Source organism: Suhomyces tanzawaensis, assembly GCF_001661415.1.
Source record: "Suhomyces tanzawaensis NRRL Y-17324 unplaced genomic scaffold CANTAscaffold_4, whole genome shotgun sequence".
NCBI classification, from domain to species: domain Eukaryota; kingdom Fungi; phylum Ascomycota; class Pichiomycetes; order Serinales; family Debaryomycetaceae; genus Suhomyces; species Suhomyces tanzawaensis.
In genome coordinates, this window is record NW_017963639.1 from 1,351,500 (window position 1) to 1,364,690 (window position 13,191).

The following is a 13,191-nucleotide window of genomic DNA, read 5'->3' on the forward strand; positions in this document are numbered from 1 at the left end:
ATTCTATACTACAATCATACAAACGGAGCTCTGGGTGACTTTCGTGAGTCTTATCCCGAATCCTCGTCGCTCTCGTAAGTGGCCTCTTTTTTGACCCCGTTACTCAGCACCTCTTCCGGCTTGAAAATGTGCTTGTTGAGGATCTTGTTCATCTCGAACGCTCCCACCGTTTCTAAACGTTAGTAAAGTTCAATGGATATTGCCCTCTGTGATGTGATTGATATCACTGGTTATGTACCCATCACCAGCCATGAAGTGATCCACCACCACCAGCCAGTGTAATCCACCATCACCAGCCTGTACCTATACTCACTCTTCTTGAAAACTCCCTGCAACAGGTAGTCACACTCGATCTGTCTCTTGTCGTCTGGGTTCTGAAGATCATTGGCTTTGATGTATGCCCACATAGCCTTCACCACCTGCGGTCTGGACATCTTGGACAGTCCCACCACCACCAGGAGCTCAGGAGAGAGCACCATTTCGCGGTTGAAGCCTGCGTTGTTGGCAGTACTCTGGCCCGTCCCACGGGCCTTTTTAACCACCCTGTTCTGGCGTCGAGCTCTCATCAACGGCCCGGACACCTCGGACTTCAGAAGCCGCGCAGCCAACAAGGCGTCCAGCTTTTCGATCTCTTCCTTGCGTTCTTTTTCCGACTTTTCCTCCTCGGTTCGCCTGTCTATAAGGTCGTAGTATCTAGCCAATATGAACTCGTTGATCTCTTTCTGAATGTTAGTAGGATTCCAGTGTTGCAGTCAGGTGTTACTGCATTTTGCATTTCGTGGTCTTTCTGCCAGCGTTTGCCATTATCCACCACTACGTACTTTATGGTCCAGGAGGTCCACCCCAAAGAGCTCTTGTAACGCATTCCGGATTTTTTTGACAGTGATCTGTTCAAGGTCCGCTACGCCAAGAATCGCCTAGATGTTAGTTCTGCCGGTTGGTAAGATCATGAACAATTGTTACTGGTACTATTGTGAATCAGCACCATTCGAGCACAAATGAATATCAGCCCCATTGCAGGTTTCCGATTCGGGCACTTTTGCACCCATTAGTGTTGGCGACATCCCTGTTACTTCATAGCGGTGCCACGTACATCTATCGTTGGTAGGTACTTCTCGGGGGAGTACGTTTCACTCATGTTGTTGCTGGAGATGGAACACAGGGCCAGTCAGTTATATCGGACTGTGTGCAGTACCGCTACGTCAGGGGTCACCACCACCACACAGGTAGACTGGTCAACCATGCAAGTATAGGCTTTCCAGCACCCTTCTTCGCAGACGACATGTGTCTACTTCTGACAGCACCGTTTTTTTGCAGATAAGTTCTTGCGTCAATACTCTTTCTCTAGATGGCAGTAAACATCTACTAGTAATTCGTATCAATATAAAGGGTTCGGACCACATCTGAATGGTGGACCGGTAAAATAAAAGAATCTGCACCAGAATAGATGTCTACTACGGTCTCTTCGAAATTACCCAAGATTAAAAATCCGTACGATAAACTTAAAGAATGAATTTATTAAATTAATAAATAATAACATGGTCGATTCTGGTCTACGGGTAGATGGTCAATTAGTAGACAGATACTTCTGAGATACTGCTGATTTTCAGAATAACATCAATACTTCACTTCTCCTGGTCTGCTAAATTACGGATATTCACCATAATCACTGCGCCTCGACTTCCAAGTTACGGATCATCCTCCTCACTACATCTGATCTACTGCTAAATGGTTCATTAATATACAGGTATGTAGAAATAGATGTAGATGATGATGCCAGACCAGGCACAGTGGCTGATCGACACAGTCCCGCTCAGGGACACCCGCGTGGGTTGTTTATTGCGATTGGTTCTTCAAGTTTCTCTTATGCTGCAACTCGTTCTTCTTGATCAACTTCTTTCTCTCAGCTCTGCCCAAGGTTCTAGGGTCGATCAACTCCTGGTCGGTGTTCTTCACCTTATCGCTAACCTCAACCAACCACTGGTTGTCCAACTCCTTGTTCTTACCCTTGTAGCCCCACTTAGGCACCCACTCGCCCTTGTCTTCGTCGAACACCATCTTTCCGTCCTTGGCCTTGGCCTTGATTCCCTTTCTAGCAGCAAACTGTTCCCACTTGGTAGGGGCCTTGGCCTTTGGAATCGCCTTTTCACGGGGCAACTCGGTTATTGGGTCTGGCAACTGTATCAATGTCATGGTAGAGTCCTGGCCCGTAGACAGTCCATGGGTATCGCTGGTGGTCTTGACGGGCAACGACAACAATTGGTTGACCAACAACTGCAAGTTGTCTCTGGTGACCGATGCTAAGTGCTCTTCTCTGGTGTTGGGATCTTTCAACAACGCATTATCGAGGGGGTTGGTGTCGAAGGTGGCCAAGTTTCCCAAGTCAAATGTGTTGGGGATAGGCTTGTCGACTGTCACTGGCTTGTATTGCTTTTCCTCGCTCATTTTGGTGTCTGGAGGCGGATGTGGAGTGGATCTTTTAGCTCTTCTCAAAAATCCGATGAGCTTGAAAAATCAACTGGTGGGTGCGCACGACCCAATATCATTATGCTCGTGAGCTCTGGAGCGAGCTTCTCCATATCCAGATGGATACTGCCGTCATGATGGTAAGAGCCCCTCCGGCCATTACAATGTGCTTGAGGTTCTCGTTCTCGTTGGACTCGGGCTCTGTCTCGAGACCAGGGGTGGCTGTGCTGGGAGCTTTCGCAGCATCGACCAACTGGATAAAAAGCTCATGGAGCGACGTGGTCCAGGCAGACGAGATGTGGAGAGGCGAGTTGAGGAAGAGGTCTCTGGTGTAGTTCTCTGGTTGCACGTCCGAACGTTGCTGCTGCTTGTCGAGATCTGCCTTCAAAGCAACGAATATCGATGGGATCTCATCCAATGCGTGCGAGTGCTTGTTTCTCAAGTCAACCAAGTACTGGAAGGATTCGGGGTCGGAGGAGTCGTAGGCGTAGCAGATAACGTCACATTGATCCAATCTCAGCTGGTTGCTGAGGATGGCTGGCTCAAGCTCGCCTAGCTCTTCTAGAATCAAATAGCACTGCTTTCCACCTCTTAATTCGATGTCTTTCACACACAACCGGGGACGGATGGTGGGGTTATAGACGTCGCTGTATGATCCACGAAGAAACAGCTCCAACAAAGAGCTTTTTCCCGCCTTGGGTGCACCTAAAATAAAGCAATTGAAGATGTTTCGATCGTTGACAGCCTGGCGATAGAACTTACTCTGTTTTTGCCTTCTCTTTCGAGGCTTGGTCACTTTAATGGCCTTGATCGATGCACCATCATCAAATCCAAGGTACGCCAAGTACTCGAGCGTGGTCTTGTGCTCAAGAAATGTGGTCAAATTCCACTGAGCCAACCATCCTTGCAAGGTGACGTAGCCTTCTTCGTTGCACACGATCGAAGCTGGGAATTGTGAGTCTTGCCAAAGCATGGGGATTCCTGGGGTGGGAATAAATAAATTGTTTAATTCCTCCTCATTGAGCCCTCCATCGTTGTCTTTGTCAAACTTCAAAAACAAGTCGACCAAGAATCTGTATCCTGTAGGACTCAATTCAACACTTGAATTGGGGTTTACGTCCAATTGTGGGAACAAAAATCTGTCATTCAACGACAACGAATTCGTATAATGGAAAGCCCGCAATATACCCCATACGGTCTCATAGCGACCAGTCTCTGCGTACATCTTGTTGAGGAGAATAAATCCATCTTCAGAGATCTTCTTGGAGGCCTTGGCCTCCGGAAATATCACAGCATTTATGGACGAAATAATGTTGTCGAATTCTTCTGAGCTTGAATCCCGTTCAAAGCACTTGACATGAAGATCAGAAAACTCTTTGTAATCAAGATATCCGTCTTGGTCCTTGTCACAGAGGAAAAATACTCTTTTGAGTGCTGCTATAGCTGCTGGCTTCAAATTGCCCTCTTTTGAGTCGAAAATAGGCGATATGGGGTGGGTAATAGCTCGTTGGCACAAATAGAAGGCCTCAACCACGTTATAGTTGGTCTTGGCGCTGCACCGCACACATGCTTCTATTTCTTTGAACTCGTTTATCAATGGGATAAATTCGTCAGAGTTCAGGGTTTTGATGGACGTACCCTTGGGGATGATATCGGACTTGTTAGCACATAGGATGATCGGTAAGTTGACTCCCATCGATCTGAACATGGGCATCCAGTGCAACGATATTCTTTCGTAGGTGTAGTGGTCGGAGTAGACGAGCCAAATCACGTCTGCGCGTTTCAATTCCTTCTGGAGTGATACGATATCTGTGGAAGTAGTGTCGACCACCACCGTCTTGTTAGGAATGTGTTGCAGAATCACCCTGTTGGCTGGAGTGTTGTCTCCCTTCCGAGGGTTCTTTTTGGCGTCAGCTCCTTCGATGCTGTTGGTGTAGTCTGCTTTGGAGATTGTTATGGGTGGCAAGATCGTCAGCACGCTTGAAACCGACTGTTCCTTGATTAGGGAAGTGATCAATGACGACTTACCCACTGAATCATCTCCACAGACAACTACTCGAAGAGTGTCGGCCATCATAGGAAAAGTCACGGGGGTGGGGGCACTAGCAGCTAAGAGGGTCGGAAAATATCTGTGTAGGATCTGCTGGTGGCAACAATGGCCCGTCGAGTCAGTTTAGGGTCGGCTACTGGTGGGTGGTTGCCTCTATCACCAGGTTGGATTATGTAACCTGGGGTCGCAGCTTACGTAAGGGAGCCATCCATCGCACCTATTAGACTCGCCGGTTACTAATCTCTCCACACCAAGATGAGAAGCATGTTTACGAAGACTTTGATGAGAGGCGTTCCTGCTCGCTCGGCTTTCACCGGAAGAGCTTTGCGCTTCTATTCTGCCCCTTCCATGGACGCCTATGAGGAAAAGATCTACAACATCTTGAAGCAAGAATTCGATCCTAAGAATTTACAGGTCAAAGATGTGTCTGGAGGGTGTGGGTCCATGTTTGCCATTTCCGTGGAAAGCACCAAGTTCAAGGGCATTCCCATGATCAAGCAGCATCGTTTAGTCAATGAGGTGTTGAAGGACGAAATCGCCCAGTGGCACGGGTTGCAGTTACAGACCAAGTCTGTCTGAGAGGATGTTAGATTGAAAAAGCGTCCCTGGGTAACTTCGAGTTACAATTAAGCTGCCAGGAAAAGTACCCTAGTCCCCAAAACTCCAAAAGTTTAGATATCCAGTACTGGATCATCCCATAAAAAATATAGACACCAAAATATTGTATATAGTGCTATCTAAGGTGATAGAGAACTAATAAAAACAAGCGAGTTAGAAGATGTGAAACAAAGTAATCCTAATTTCCTATTCCACTTATTGAATGAATTATACAAAAGTGCAACAGAGTACTATAGCAGAACTTTTATAAATTCACGAATCAGAAACATAATCTTTAAATAACATTTANGCGGGTTTGACAATAACCAAGATATCAACACAGTTCTTTCTGGCCCTGCAAGCACTGACTCTGTTACGTACACCTATCTGAGCTATATCTGACACTACCATACAAGCAATGGTCCTTCCGTTCCCATTCTTCAAACTGCCTTACAAGTCTACACCGATTCTCTAATGCAAGTATACTATTATACACTACTCGACGATTTCCTCCTTCTCCTCGAAGATCTCCTCCTTGATTTCTTCGATAATTTCTGCCTGCACCTCGTTGGTCTTGACAGCCTTGCCAGCGTACTGGGCTCTGTAAGTTCTCCATTCTTCCAATGCCTTACGACGGGCCAAGATGGCTTCTCTGACAGCAGCATCGGCCTCCATGGCATCGATTTCTTCGAATTGGGCACTGTACTCGCTCAACTTCGATCTGACCTTCTTTCTGTCAGCAGCAGACAACAAGGAGGCAGGTCTTGGTCTCCAGATGAATTCTCTGAATTGGTCAACGGACTCGTCCTTCAACAAGTTACCGGTGAATTCGTATAATCTGTAACCGTTTTCAATGGTGTGCAACCAAGAGGACGACCAAGCAGCAACAAATCTTCCTGATGGGTCCCAGGCCAAGTTGGTCATACCAGAGAACTTGTCGGTTCTCAACAACTTGACGTTGGTGCCTGGAGTCTTCTTCTTCTCTTCTTCGAAAGCGACGTCGTAGAACTCAAGCTCACCTTGACTTCTGGAGATCGTGGCAACCACCACGTACTTACCCTTTGGCGACCATTCGATAGTGTTGGAGTATTTGGTGTCGAACTTCTGCTGCACCTTGTAGGTGGTGCTGGTGACCTTACCCTTAGCCTTGGCATCAGGAGCGTAGAAAACAATCGAGTTCTTAGCAAAGGCTGCGTTCTGAGTGCCGTCATCCAAACAAGAAATGATAACGAATCTTTCGGACTTTGGTTCCCATGCAAAATTCACCACCACTTCCTTCAACTCCAACTTTTCAACTGGCACATCTCTTTCGGTGGTCTTGAAGAACTCCAAGTTGGTGAAGAGGGTCTTACCCGACTTGGTATGACGGTCAACCTTGACACACAAGAGTTTACCTTCGTCGTGCCAGTGCATCTTACAGTCACTGACCTGGAACAAGTTGACGGTTCTCAACACCTGCTTGGAAGGAATTTGCATCAACGCTACTCTGGCAGTCTGGTTGGTGCTTTCTGGGGTCCAGTACGACAAGACATGCTCACCGTTCTCCACCTTGGAGTTGGCAAGATGGACACCAGCTGGAGCCCATTCGAAGTCCATTAATCCATCGATCTTGACTAACTTCTTGTCCAACAAGTTGAAGCTTGGGGTCTCGTAGATGGCCAAGGCTCCTGGACCTTGACGAGCACAGTACTTGTCGTCGAAAGACCACTTGACCAAAGGCCATGGCATTTCCTTTTGGCTTTCCAAGTATGGAGGCAAAGCGAAGGTTCTGGCAGGCTCACCAGTGGCCAAGTCCCAAATGACCAACTTGTGGCCCTCGCTCTCAGGTCCGAACGGGAAGTGGGCTCTTTCAGCAGCACTGTCAGGAACAGTAATGGGCAATGGCGACAAAGTCACCATGTACTTCTCATTTGGAGAGAAGTCCACCAAACGCACCTGGTTGTGGATGAATTTGGACACACTGTGGAAGTCAGCACCACCCCAGGACTGGATACCCTGAGGGTGGATTGAGAATAAGAAAGTACCCTTTGGCGAGAACTTGGCGTACTTGGAGGTGAACGCCTTTCTTGGCTCGATGACGGGCTCTGGGTCGTTGTTCTTCTTGTTCCAGTAAACACCCACGGTTTCGGAGAAGTGCAAGGCGATTTGATCTCTTCCAGCGTCGTCTTGTAACCACGACTTCAAGTAGCCGTGACTCTTGAATGGCGGCAATTCTGGCTCCTGGAACTCGTTGGCCACGTTGCCTTCGGTGCAGTACTTCTCGATATCGGCCAACTTGTTAATCTTCAAGTTGTGACTCTTGTCTAATGGCTTACCGTTCAATTGTTTCACAGCAGCGTCTGCCAGCTCGGCAGTGGTGTATTGCACGAACAAAAAGCCCTTGGTTTGTCCGTTTTCGATGGGCATGTGGATTCCCTCCTCGCCTTCGACGATTTCTCCCACCGTGCTCAACTTCTTTCTGATAAAGTTGGTCAAAAGACTGGCTTTAGCTTCTGGGGCAATTGGTGCGCCGTCGACGACAACGAAGTTGTCCAAGCCGACGTTGACCTCGAACTTTTCCTCTAAGTCGGAGAAGTCGATGTCGTCCAATCTGATCTCCTTTTCGAGTTCTTCGTAGTTGTCCATGATGTGGTTGATAACGGGTCTATCTTAGTGGTGAAAAATTTTTCTATGGTAGCGGGGCGTGCGCGGGCAGATGTTCCTGGTCCAGCTAGATAGAGGACAAGTAGGAGGGAGGCTACGGCGATGGTAGGAAGGGTCTTACTGGTGAGAGGTGGTTCTAGGCTACCCCGATCCGTGATGGTGTTACTGCCACGGTTAGAGGAAATGCGAGATCATCCAATAAGTGGAAGTCCGACCTCGCTGTGGTACGCGACTGAGTGATTTGGTGATGCGATCTAGCGAGAGTCGCAGTGAGAAATTCGGAAAAGTCTGGCGGAGTCTGGCGAGAATTCTGGGGCGGTTCACGCGACTTGCGAACAGTTTCGGTACCGCGTGGTGGAACTGCCACCTCTAGGTTCTACACTTTTATACACTATCTTCTCGTCGCAATTTAGTTTCTATGGCACTGATCTGGGTGGACATAATTCTTGTGAATTCTCCTGGCATGTACAACATAGTTTTTGTTGCATTTACAACTGGCTTATTGGTAGCAGCTGAGTACTAAAATCAGACTGTCCTTGCTGGCTTCCACAAGCTCCATGTAGCTCCTTAATATGCAGCTAAGAGTAACTCGTCTATGTTCGCTAGCTATTTCCCTTCACGAGCTCTGCTCGAAGCCGGGAGTTCTCCATTTCTAGCTCCTTGAGCCTCCTGTTGGCCTGTTTGCTCTCGTAAACCCTAGCTTCTCTTTCTGACTTCCAACGGTTCCACAACTCATCCATCCGTAGCTTTGTTCTGGGAGAGTCTGATTCCGCTACCTCGGTCAGGTCTTCCACCCCCAGTCTGTTGAAAGAATCGTTAAGGTTGTTGAGCTCGTCAATACGCCGGTGGAGTTTATCGATATACTCCTTGTTCTGTAGACTACCCTCTGACTCTTTCAAAAGTAGCTTGACATGGTCATTGACAATCATCTCCACAGCTCTTGCGAAGTAGTCAAATATGGACCTGTGGAGCTCTCTCATATAATTGAGGTCGGAACTATCAAGTGACGTCTCATCCATTTTGACTAGTTTCTTGGATAACGTTTCCAACTTTCTTGATGGATCTTTAACCGAAGAATCATCCGCTATTTTATTGAACGACTTCAAGAGCTTGTGGAACTCATGCACATCCACAGCCAAAAGCTCCTTGCACTGGTACTCTAGAACATTCAATCTCTTATGAGCATCAGAGTGTTCATTCGTCTCCCCTACTGTTAATGCAGTCACCTTGTCGGTCAAGCTTCGTATAGTTGATTGCAAGGACTGTTTGTCGTTGGTAAGTGACTCCACTTTGTAGGCAAGCCGTATGTTTTCTGACTTGTATATTCTTTGCTTCTCCACTGCAATATCAAGATCCTTCTTGGACTTTTCTGTCACTCTTTCTTCTGCTTTCCAATGCATTATTTCCTGTTGCCCTTGGTGTAACTGGTCAGTCAAGGAGGAAATTGTGTTCGAGGATTCCTCTTGAAGCTTGCGATACTTTTCACTTATATCATTGAGCTCTTCATGCAACTCACTCAATGCTTTATGAGACTCAAGTAATTCGCCTTGAAGATCTTGGTCTTCCATAGTATACCTTGTTGAATTAACACCCAGAATTTCTGTAATGCTACCATTACGGGCCGTATTTTTGGAAAATTCTTTGAATTCGTTTACCTCAAGCTGAAGTTTGTCAACTATCCTTTGATATTCGTCAAACTTGGCGTCCACGGCATTGTTAATAGCATTGAGCTTAGCGTTCTCTGCTTGAACTTTTTCTAGTTCTTCGGAATACTTATATGTATCGCTCTTTTCAAGTGTCAGGCATAAGGTTTGAAACTTTTCGCTTATCAATTTATAGCTCTTCTTGACTTTCTGTGCTTCTTCCACTTCATCCTTTAAATCCTTCTCTAGTCTGGCAGTCTCTGCTCTTTGAGCAGAAAATTTCTCCTCCAAATGGTCAATTGACGTTATCAACTCTTTGATTATAGCTATGTGATTTTGAGTTTCCTCTTGATTTCCCGTATTAAGTGGGATCGGTACTGACTTTACCGGCGAATTATTCAATAGCTGACCGAATTCAAAACTTATAACTTGTAGCTTTATTTCAAGGGGCCTGCTAGAGTTGTCGGTATCCATGCATCTGGCCAACGCTTCTTTGGTACGAGCATCAGTATTTGGATTTTGAATCAAGACTCCAAGGATCAGGTTGACTATTTGGGTGCATGCCTCTATGTATTCGTTCAATTGATGGACCTGGGTTTCCTTCGCTTGTAATTGTGACTGGAATGCTTCCAAGTTCTCGTACAAATCCTCGTTTAATTTGAAGATCTCGTCGTAATTACTCAACAACGTATTGTAGTCTGTTTCTAGTTTGGTGGTCTCTTCAGTCTTGAATGGCGAAAGGCCATTGAAGCTCTGCTGGAAGCGGGTCAACTCGTCCAAATCCAAAAAGTCGTTTTCCTTGTTGGAACCCGATCGGCTCTTGTCTATCAAGTTCTGCAAGAATTGTTTGAAGAACTTGATTTGGATACGGTACCCCGTTATTTGTTTGTTGAGGTCGTCCACCTTGGACGCAGTAGAGGCGTCCTGTGGCTGGAACGAGTTTCGCAGGGTGATACTGGCTTTGGCTGCGTGTGATGGGTTGAATGAGAGCGATTGCTCCTGAGGGGTGTATGAGGACCTGAACTTTCTCCACGAGGTTTTGGGTCTGGAGGAGGTGAATGTCATGGGCTTCTCAAAGCTGATGTCCTGGTCCAACTGGGCCTGGGTGTCGTTGTAACGGGTGGTATCAATGGTAGAGTTGTGGAAATCCGGCTCCTTTCTACTGTCTTCGCCAGCACGCATGTTGGCCAAGGACTCGCGTAAGCTGGCTATGCTTGCGTCCATTTCCTCCAAGGTGACGTTGGGATTGGCGTGTGATGCCTGTGACATCTCGTGGCTGGTGTTGGGGGCCATGACGTCGGAGGCGTCCTGAAACTGCTCTGATTCGCTGTCGTGCAGCGCTGGCTCCAACACCTTCAGGAGCTCGAGGCGACTGGCGTCTTCAGTCTTGGTGTGGATGTTGGGGTCGGTGATGAACGGACTGGAGGCTGAATCCTCACTGTTGAGACTAGAGGTGTTGTCGCGTAGCCCATACAACTCGCTGCCATTGTCGGAGACATTGAGGGTTTCGCTGTCGTCAGCGTGGGTCATGCTGACCATGGTGAGACGTGGATGTGGAAGGCAAGGTTGTGGGAGGCCAAATGTGGAGTTCGGTTACGGGATGGTTTCCAGCTGGTTTCATTTGTTTGGGTTTGGATCTCGCGTAACTGCGAAGCGAGCATGGGATAAAGTGAGGTAGGGAGTAGTACTACGAAGATTAGGAGAAGTATTACTGGGAAGTATTAATGAGTAGGAAGGAGTAATACTTACAATGTGTAATATTAGTGAATAAGAAGGAGTAGTACTGACAATGAGTAGGTCAATAGGGAGTATAGTATTTACAATAAGTAATATTAGTAAATATGTACGATTAGACTGAGAGTATTATTAGTGACAGGTGGGATAAGACTGAGAGTATTATTAGTGATAGGTGGGATAAGACTGAGAATATCACTGACTAGGAGGAGGACTAGTACGGAAAAACACGCTAATAGGAATATTACTCAATAGGAACGGATTAATCGAACAGACAGAGTGCGTTATTGTATTACTGGATTAGTAGTATTCGCTGACAGTAAGTTACTGACTAGGACTGAATAAATTTAAGAAATTGGACAGGTAAGATTAGCCCGCTTAATGTGTCAAGTAGTATTACGACAGCTAGGAGTTATATTATATACTACATAGGTCAGGTAGTGTCTATAACCTATTGCTGAAAAGATTACTATTGACAGGTTACTACTACTAATAGGTAGGGATGTTACTGACTGTTAGAGGAAGAACTACTAGATAGGGCTGCTAAGCTTAGACTGAATAGTTTCAAACAGAACAGGAAGTACGTATTAGTGAATGAATAGCTACGACTACAATACATAGATAAGATTTTGATATGGGAGGAATTACTGTATAGGATTTACATCAAGTAGATGTGTCTTATTGATATTACCACAGTACAAACTATCGGTGTTCAGGTATGTCGTATATATGGTCTACCTCTAAAGGTGGAGTATTGTTGCATTACATGAGCTGCTTCTAGGCATACTCTGTAGTCGCAAAAAGACGTTCAACGGAACTGTCAGCTAGCCAATCGAAAGTAGCTCCATTTTCCAGTTATTGTAGATGCGCCTCTTCTTGGCTAGCTACACTACATGGCTTTTTCTTGGACCGTTGTTCCGTGGTGAGTTTCGTATTTTTTATTGATTAAAATCTATGGCTTATGATTCCATCTCTTCGTCTTCCTCGCCCTCGTCGTCCTCAGCGAGCTTTCTGGCCTCTTCCAACAACTCCTCAGGAACAAACTGATGCAAGCCACCAGTTTCTTCCTTAGAGACCCACGAGATTTCCAACTCGTAGTCCTTATCTTTGTTGTCTTCGTGGGCTTGGTGGATGATCTTGGCCGCAACCTTGACGGCTTCTCTGACCGTCAACTCTTCGTAGTTCAACTTTTCTAATTCAGACTTGGCGGTTTGACGGCCCTTACCAGTGGCAGCACCGGAGTATCCCCAGCATGTTCCACTGGGCTCAATCATGTACAAGTGGGGGCCGTTGTCGTCGACACCCCCGACAATAGAGACTACCCCGAATGGTCTAACAGAGTTGTAACAAGTGTAGTTTTGCACGTAGATGCCCAATCTGTCCATCAAGTGGGGCACAGACACCGGGGTCTTGTATATGGACTTGAAGGACTGGGCCTCGTCACGTCCTCTATTCACGAAATGGCGTCCGTCGGGCAAAAGACCCGAGTACACAACCCCAATGTGTCTATCGATGGTCTGTATACGCTTGTTTCTGCCAGGAACCAACAACTTGGAATTTATGATCTTTTCGACCGCCAACACCACGCCGTCTTTGCATTTGATTCCGATGGATGTGCCTCCGTTTTCGACTGCCTTCATGGCGTATTCCACTTGGAAGTTTCTTCCGTCTGCTTGTTAGTACTGAGCCTATGAAGCGTTTGTCAGTGACCCTGCAAGAAACATCTGGAGCAGATATGCTGATGGTAATAGTAGAGCTCCTAAACATGGCCAAAATTGTGTCTATAGGGTGGTTGATCAATCACCAATGCTGTCGATCTGCTCTTGCAACGCTCTCGAGTCGCTGGTTCCTTCTCTACCGATACATACCTGGCGAGAAAACACTGTTGGACAAGTCATATCCAGTCCCGATTGAAGTCTATTGTTAGTACAATGTGCTCTGGAGGCGCCATTGGCCACTGCGATGGCATCACACGGGTGTTAACGTACCATTGCGTATTGATGTAATGTGTAGAGAGTTGGCGGTTGCCACCGGTGATTGTCAAAGGCGAAAAACGAC

General features: G+C 46.6%; 7 protein-coding genes across 7 annotated transcripts; 1 reads left to right on the top strand and 6 right to left on the bottom strand.

Annotated features, from left to right (window-relative positions):
• Positions 1-50: 50 nt before the first annotated feature.
• CANTADRAFT_51554 (uncharacterized protein) lies at positions 51-1,138 on the bottom strand (the record flags this gene model as incomplete). Its single annotated transcript, XM_020209957.1, has 4 exons — positions 51-172; positions 314-722; positions 822-917; positions 1,094-1,138. 4 exons carry the CDS (start codon positions 1,136-1,138, stop codon positions 51-53), a joined length of 672 nt encoding a protein of 223 aa, XP_020064574.1.
• Positions 1,139-1,836: 698 nt separating this feature from the next.
• On the bottom strand, positions 1,837-2,445 carry RRS1 (Rrs1p; the record flags this gene model as incomplete). Its single annotated transcript, XM_020211709.1, has 1 exon — positions 1,837-2,445. One exon carries the CDS (start codon positions 2,443-2,445, stop codon positions 1,837-1,839), a length of 609 nt encoding a protein of 202 aa, XP_020064575.1.
• A 100-nt stretch (positions 2,446-2,545) lies between these two features.
• Positions 2,546-4,543, bottom strand: CANTADRAFT_52216 (ERMES complex Ca(2+)-binding regulatory GTPase; the record flags this gene model as incomplete). Its single annotated transcript, XM_020210049.1, has 1 exon — positions 2,546-4,543. The coding sequence occupies one exon, from the start codon at positions 4,541-4,543 to the stop codon at positions 2,546-2,548; it is 1,998 nt and encodes a 665-aa protein (XP_020064576.1).
• A 290-nt stretch (positions 4,544-4,833) lies between these two features.
• On the top strand, positions 4,834-5,301 carry CANTADRAFT_26375 (uncharacterized protein). Its single transcript, XM_020207743.1, has one exon. The coding sequence runs from the start codon at positions 4,865-4,867 to the stop codon at positions 5,093-5,095; it is 231 nt and encodes a 76-aa protein (XP_020064577.1). The 5' UTR covers positions 4,834-4,864; the 3' UTR covers positions 5,096-5,301.
• A 307-nt stretch (positions 5,302-5,608) lies between these two features.
• PRT1 (translation initiation factor eIF3 subunit b) lies at positions 5,609-7,738 on the bottom strand (the record flags this gene model as incomplete). The annotated part of the gene is made up of 1 exon (XM_020210921.1): positions 5,609-7,738. The coding sequence occupies one exon, from the start codon at positions 7,736-7,738 to the stop codon at positions 5,609-5,611; it is 2,130 nt and encodes a 709-aa protein (XP_020064578.1).
• A 638-nt stretch (positions 7,739-8,376) lies between these two features.
• Positions 8,377-10,629, bottom strand: CANTADRAFT_29905 (uncharacterized protein; the record flags this gene model as incomplete). The annotated part of the gene is made up of 2 exons (XM_020208320.1): positions 8,377-9,317; positions 9,369-10,629. Coding segments are annotated over 2 exons (2,202 nt in total), but the record flags the coding sequence as incomplete, so codon positions are not given.
• Positions 10,630-11,659: 1,030 nt separating this feature from the next.
• PRE10 (proteasome core particle subunit alpha 7) lies at positions 11,660-13,069 on the bottom strand. Its single transcript, XM_020207744.1, has one exon. It carries the CDS (start codon positions 12,771-12,773, stop codon positions 12,093-12,095), a length of 681 nt encoding a protein of 226 aa, XP_020064580.1. The 5' UTR covers positions 12,774-13,069; the 3' UTR covers positions 11,660-12,092.
• Positions 13,070-13,191: the final 122 nt, after the last annotated feature.

Coding starts and splice junctions, on each gene's coding strand:
- CANTADRAFT_26375 (XM_020207743.1), top strand. CDS start 4,865: ATGGACGCCTATGAGGAAAAGATCTACAACATCTTGAAGCAAGAATTC.
- PRE10 (XM_020207744.1), bottom strand. CDS start 12,773: ATGAAGGCAGTCGAAAACGGAGGCACATCCATCGGAATCAAATGCAAA.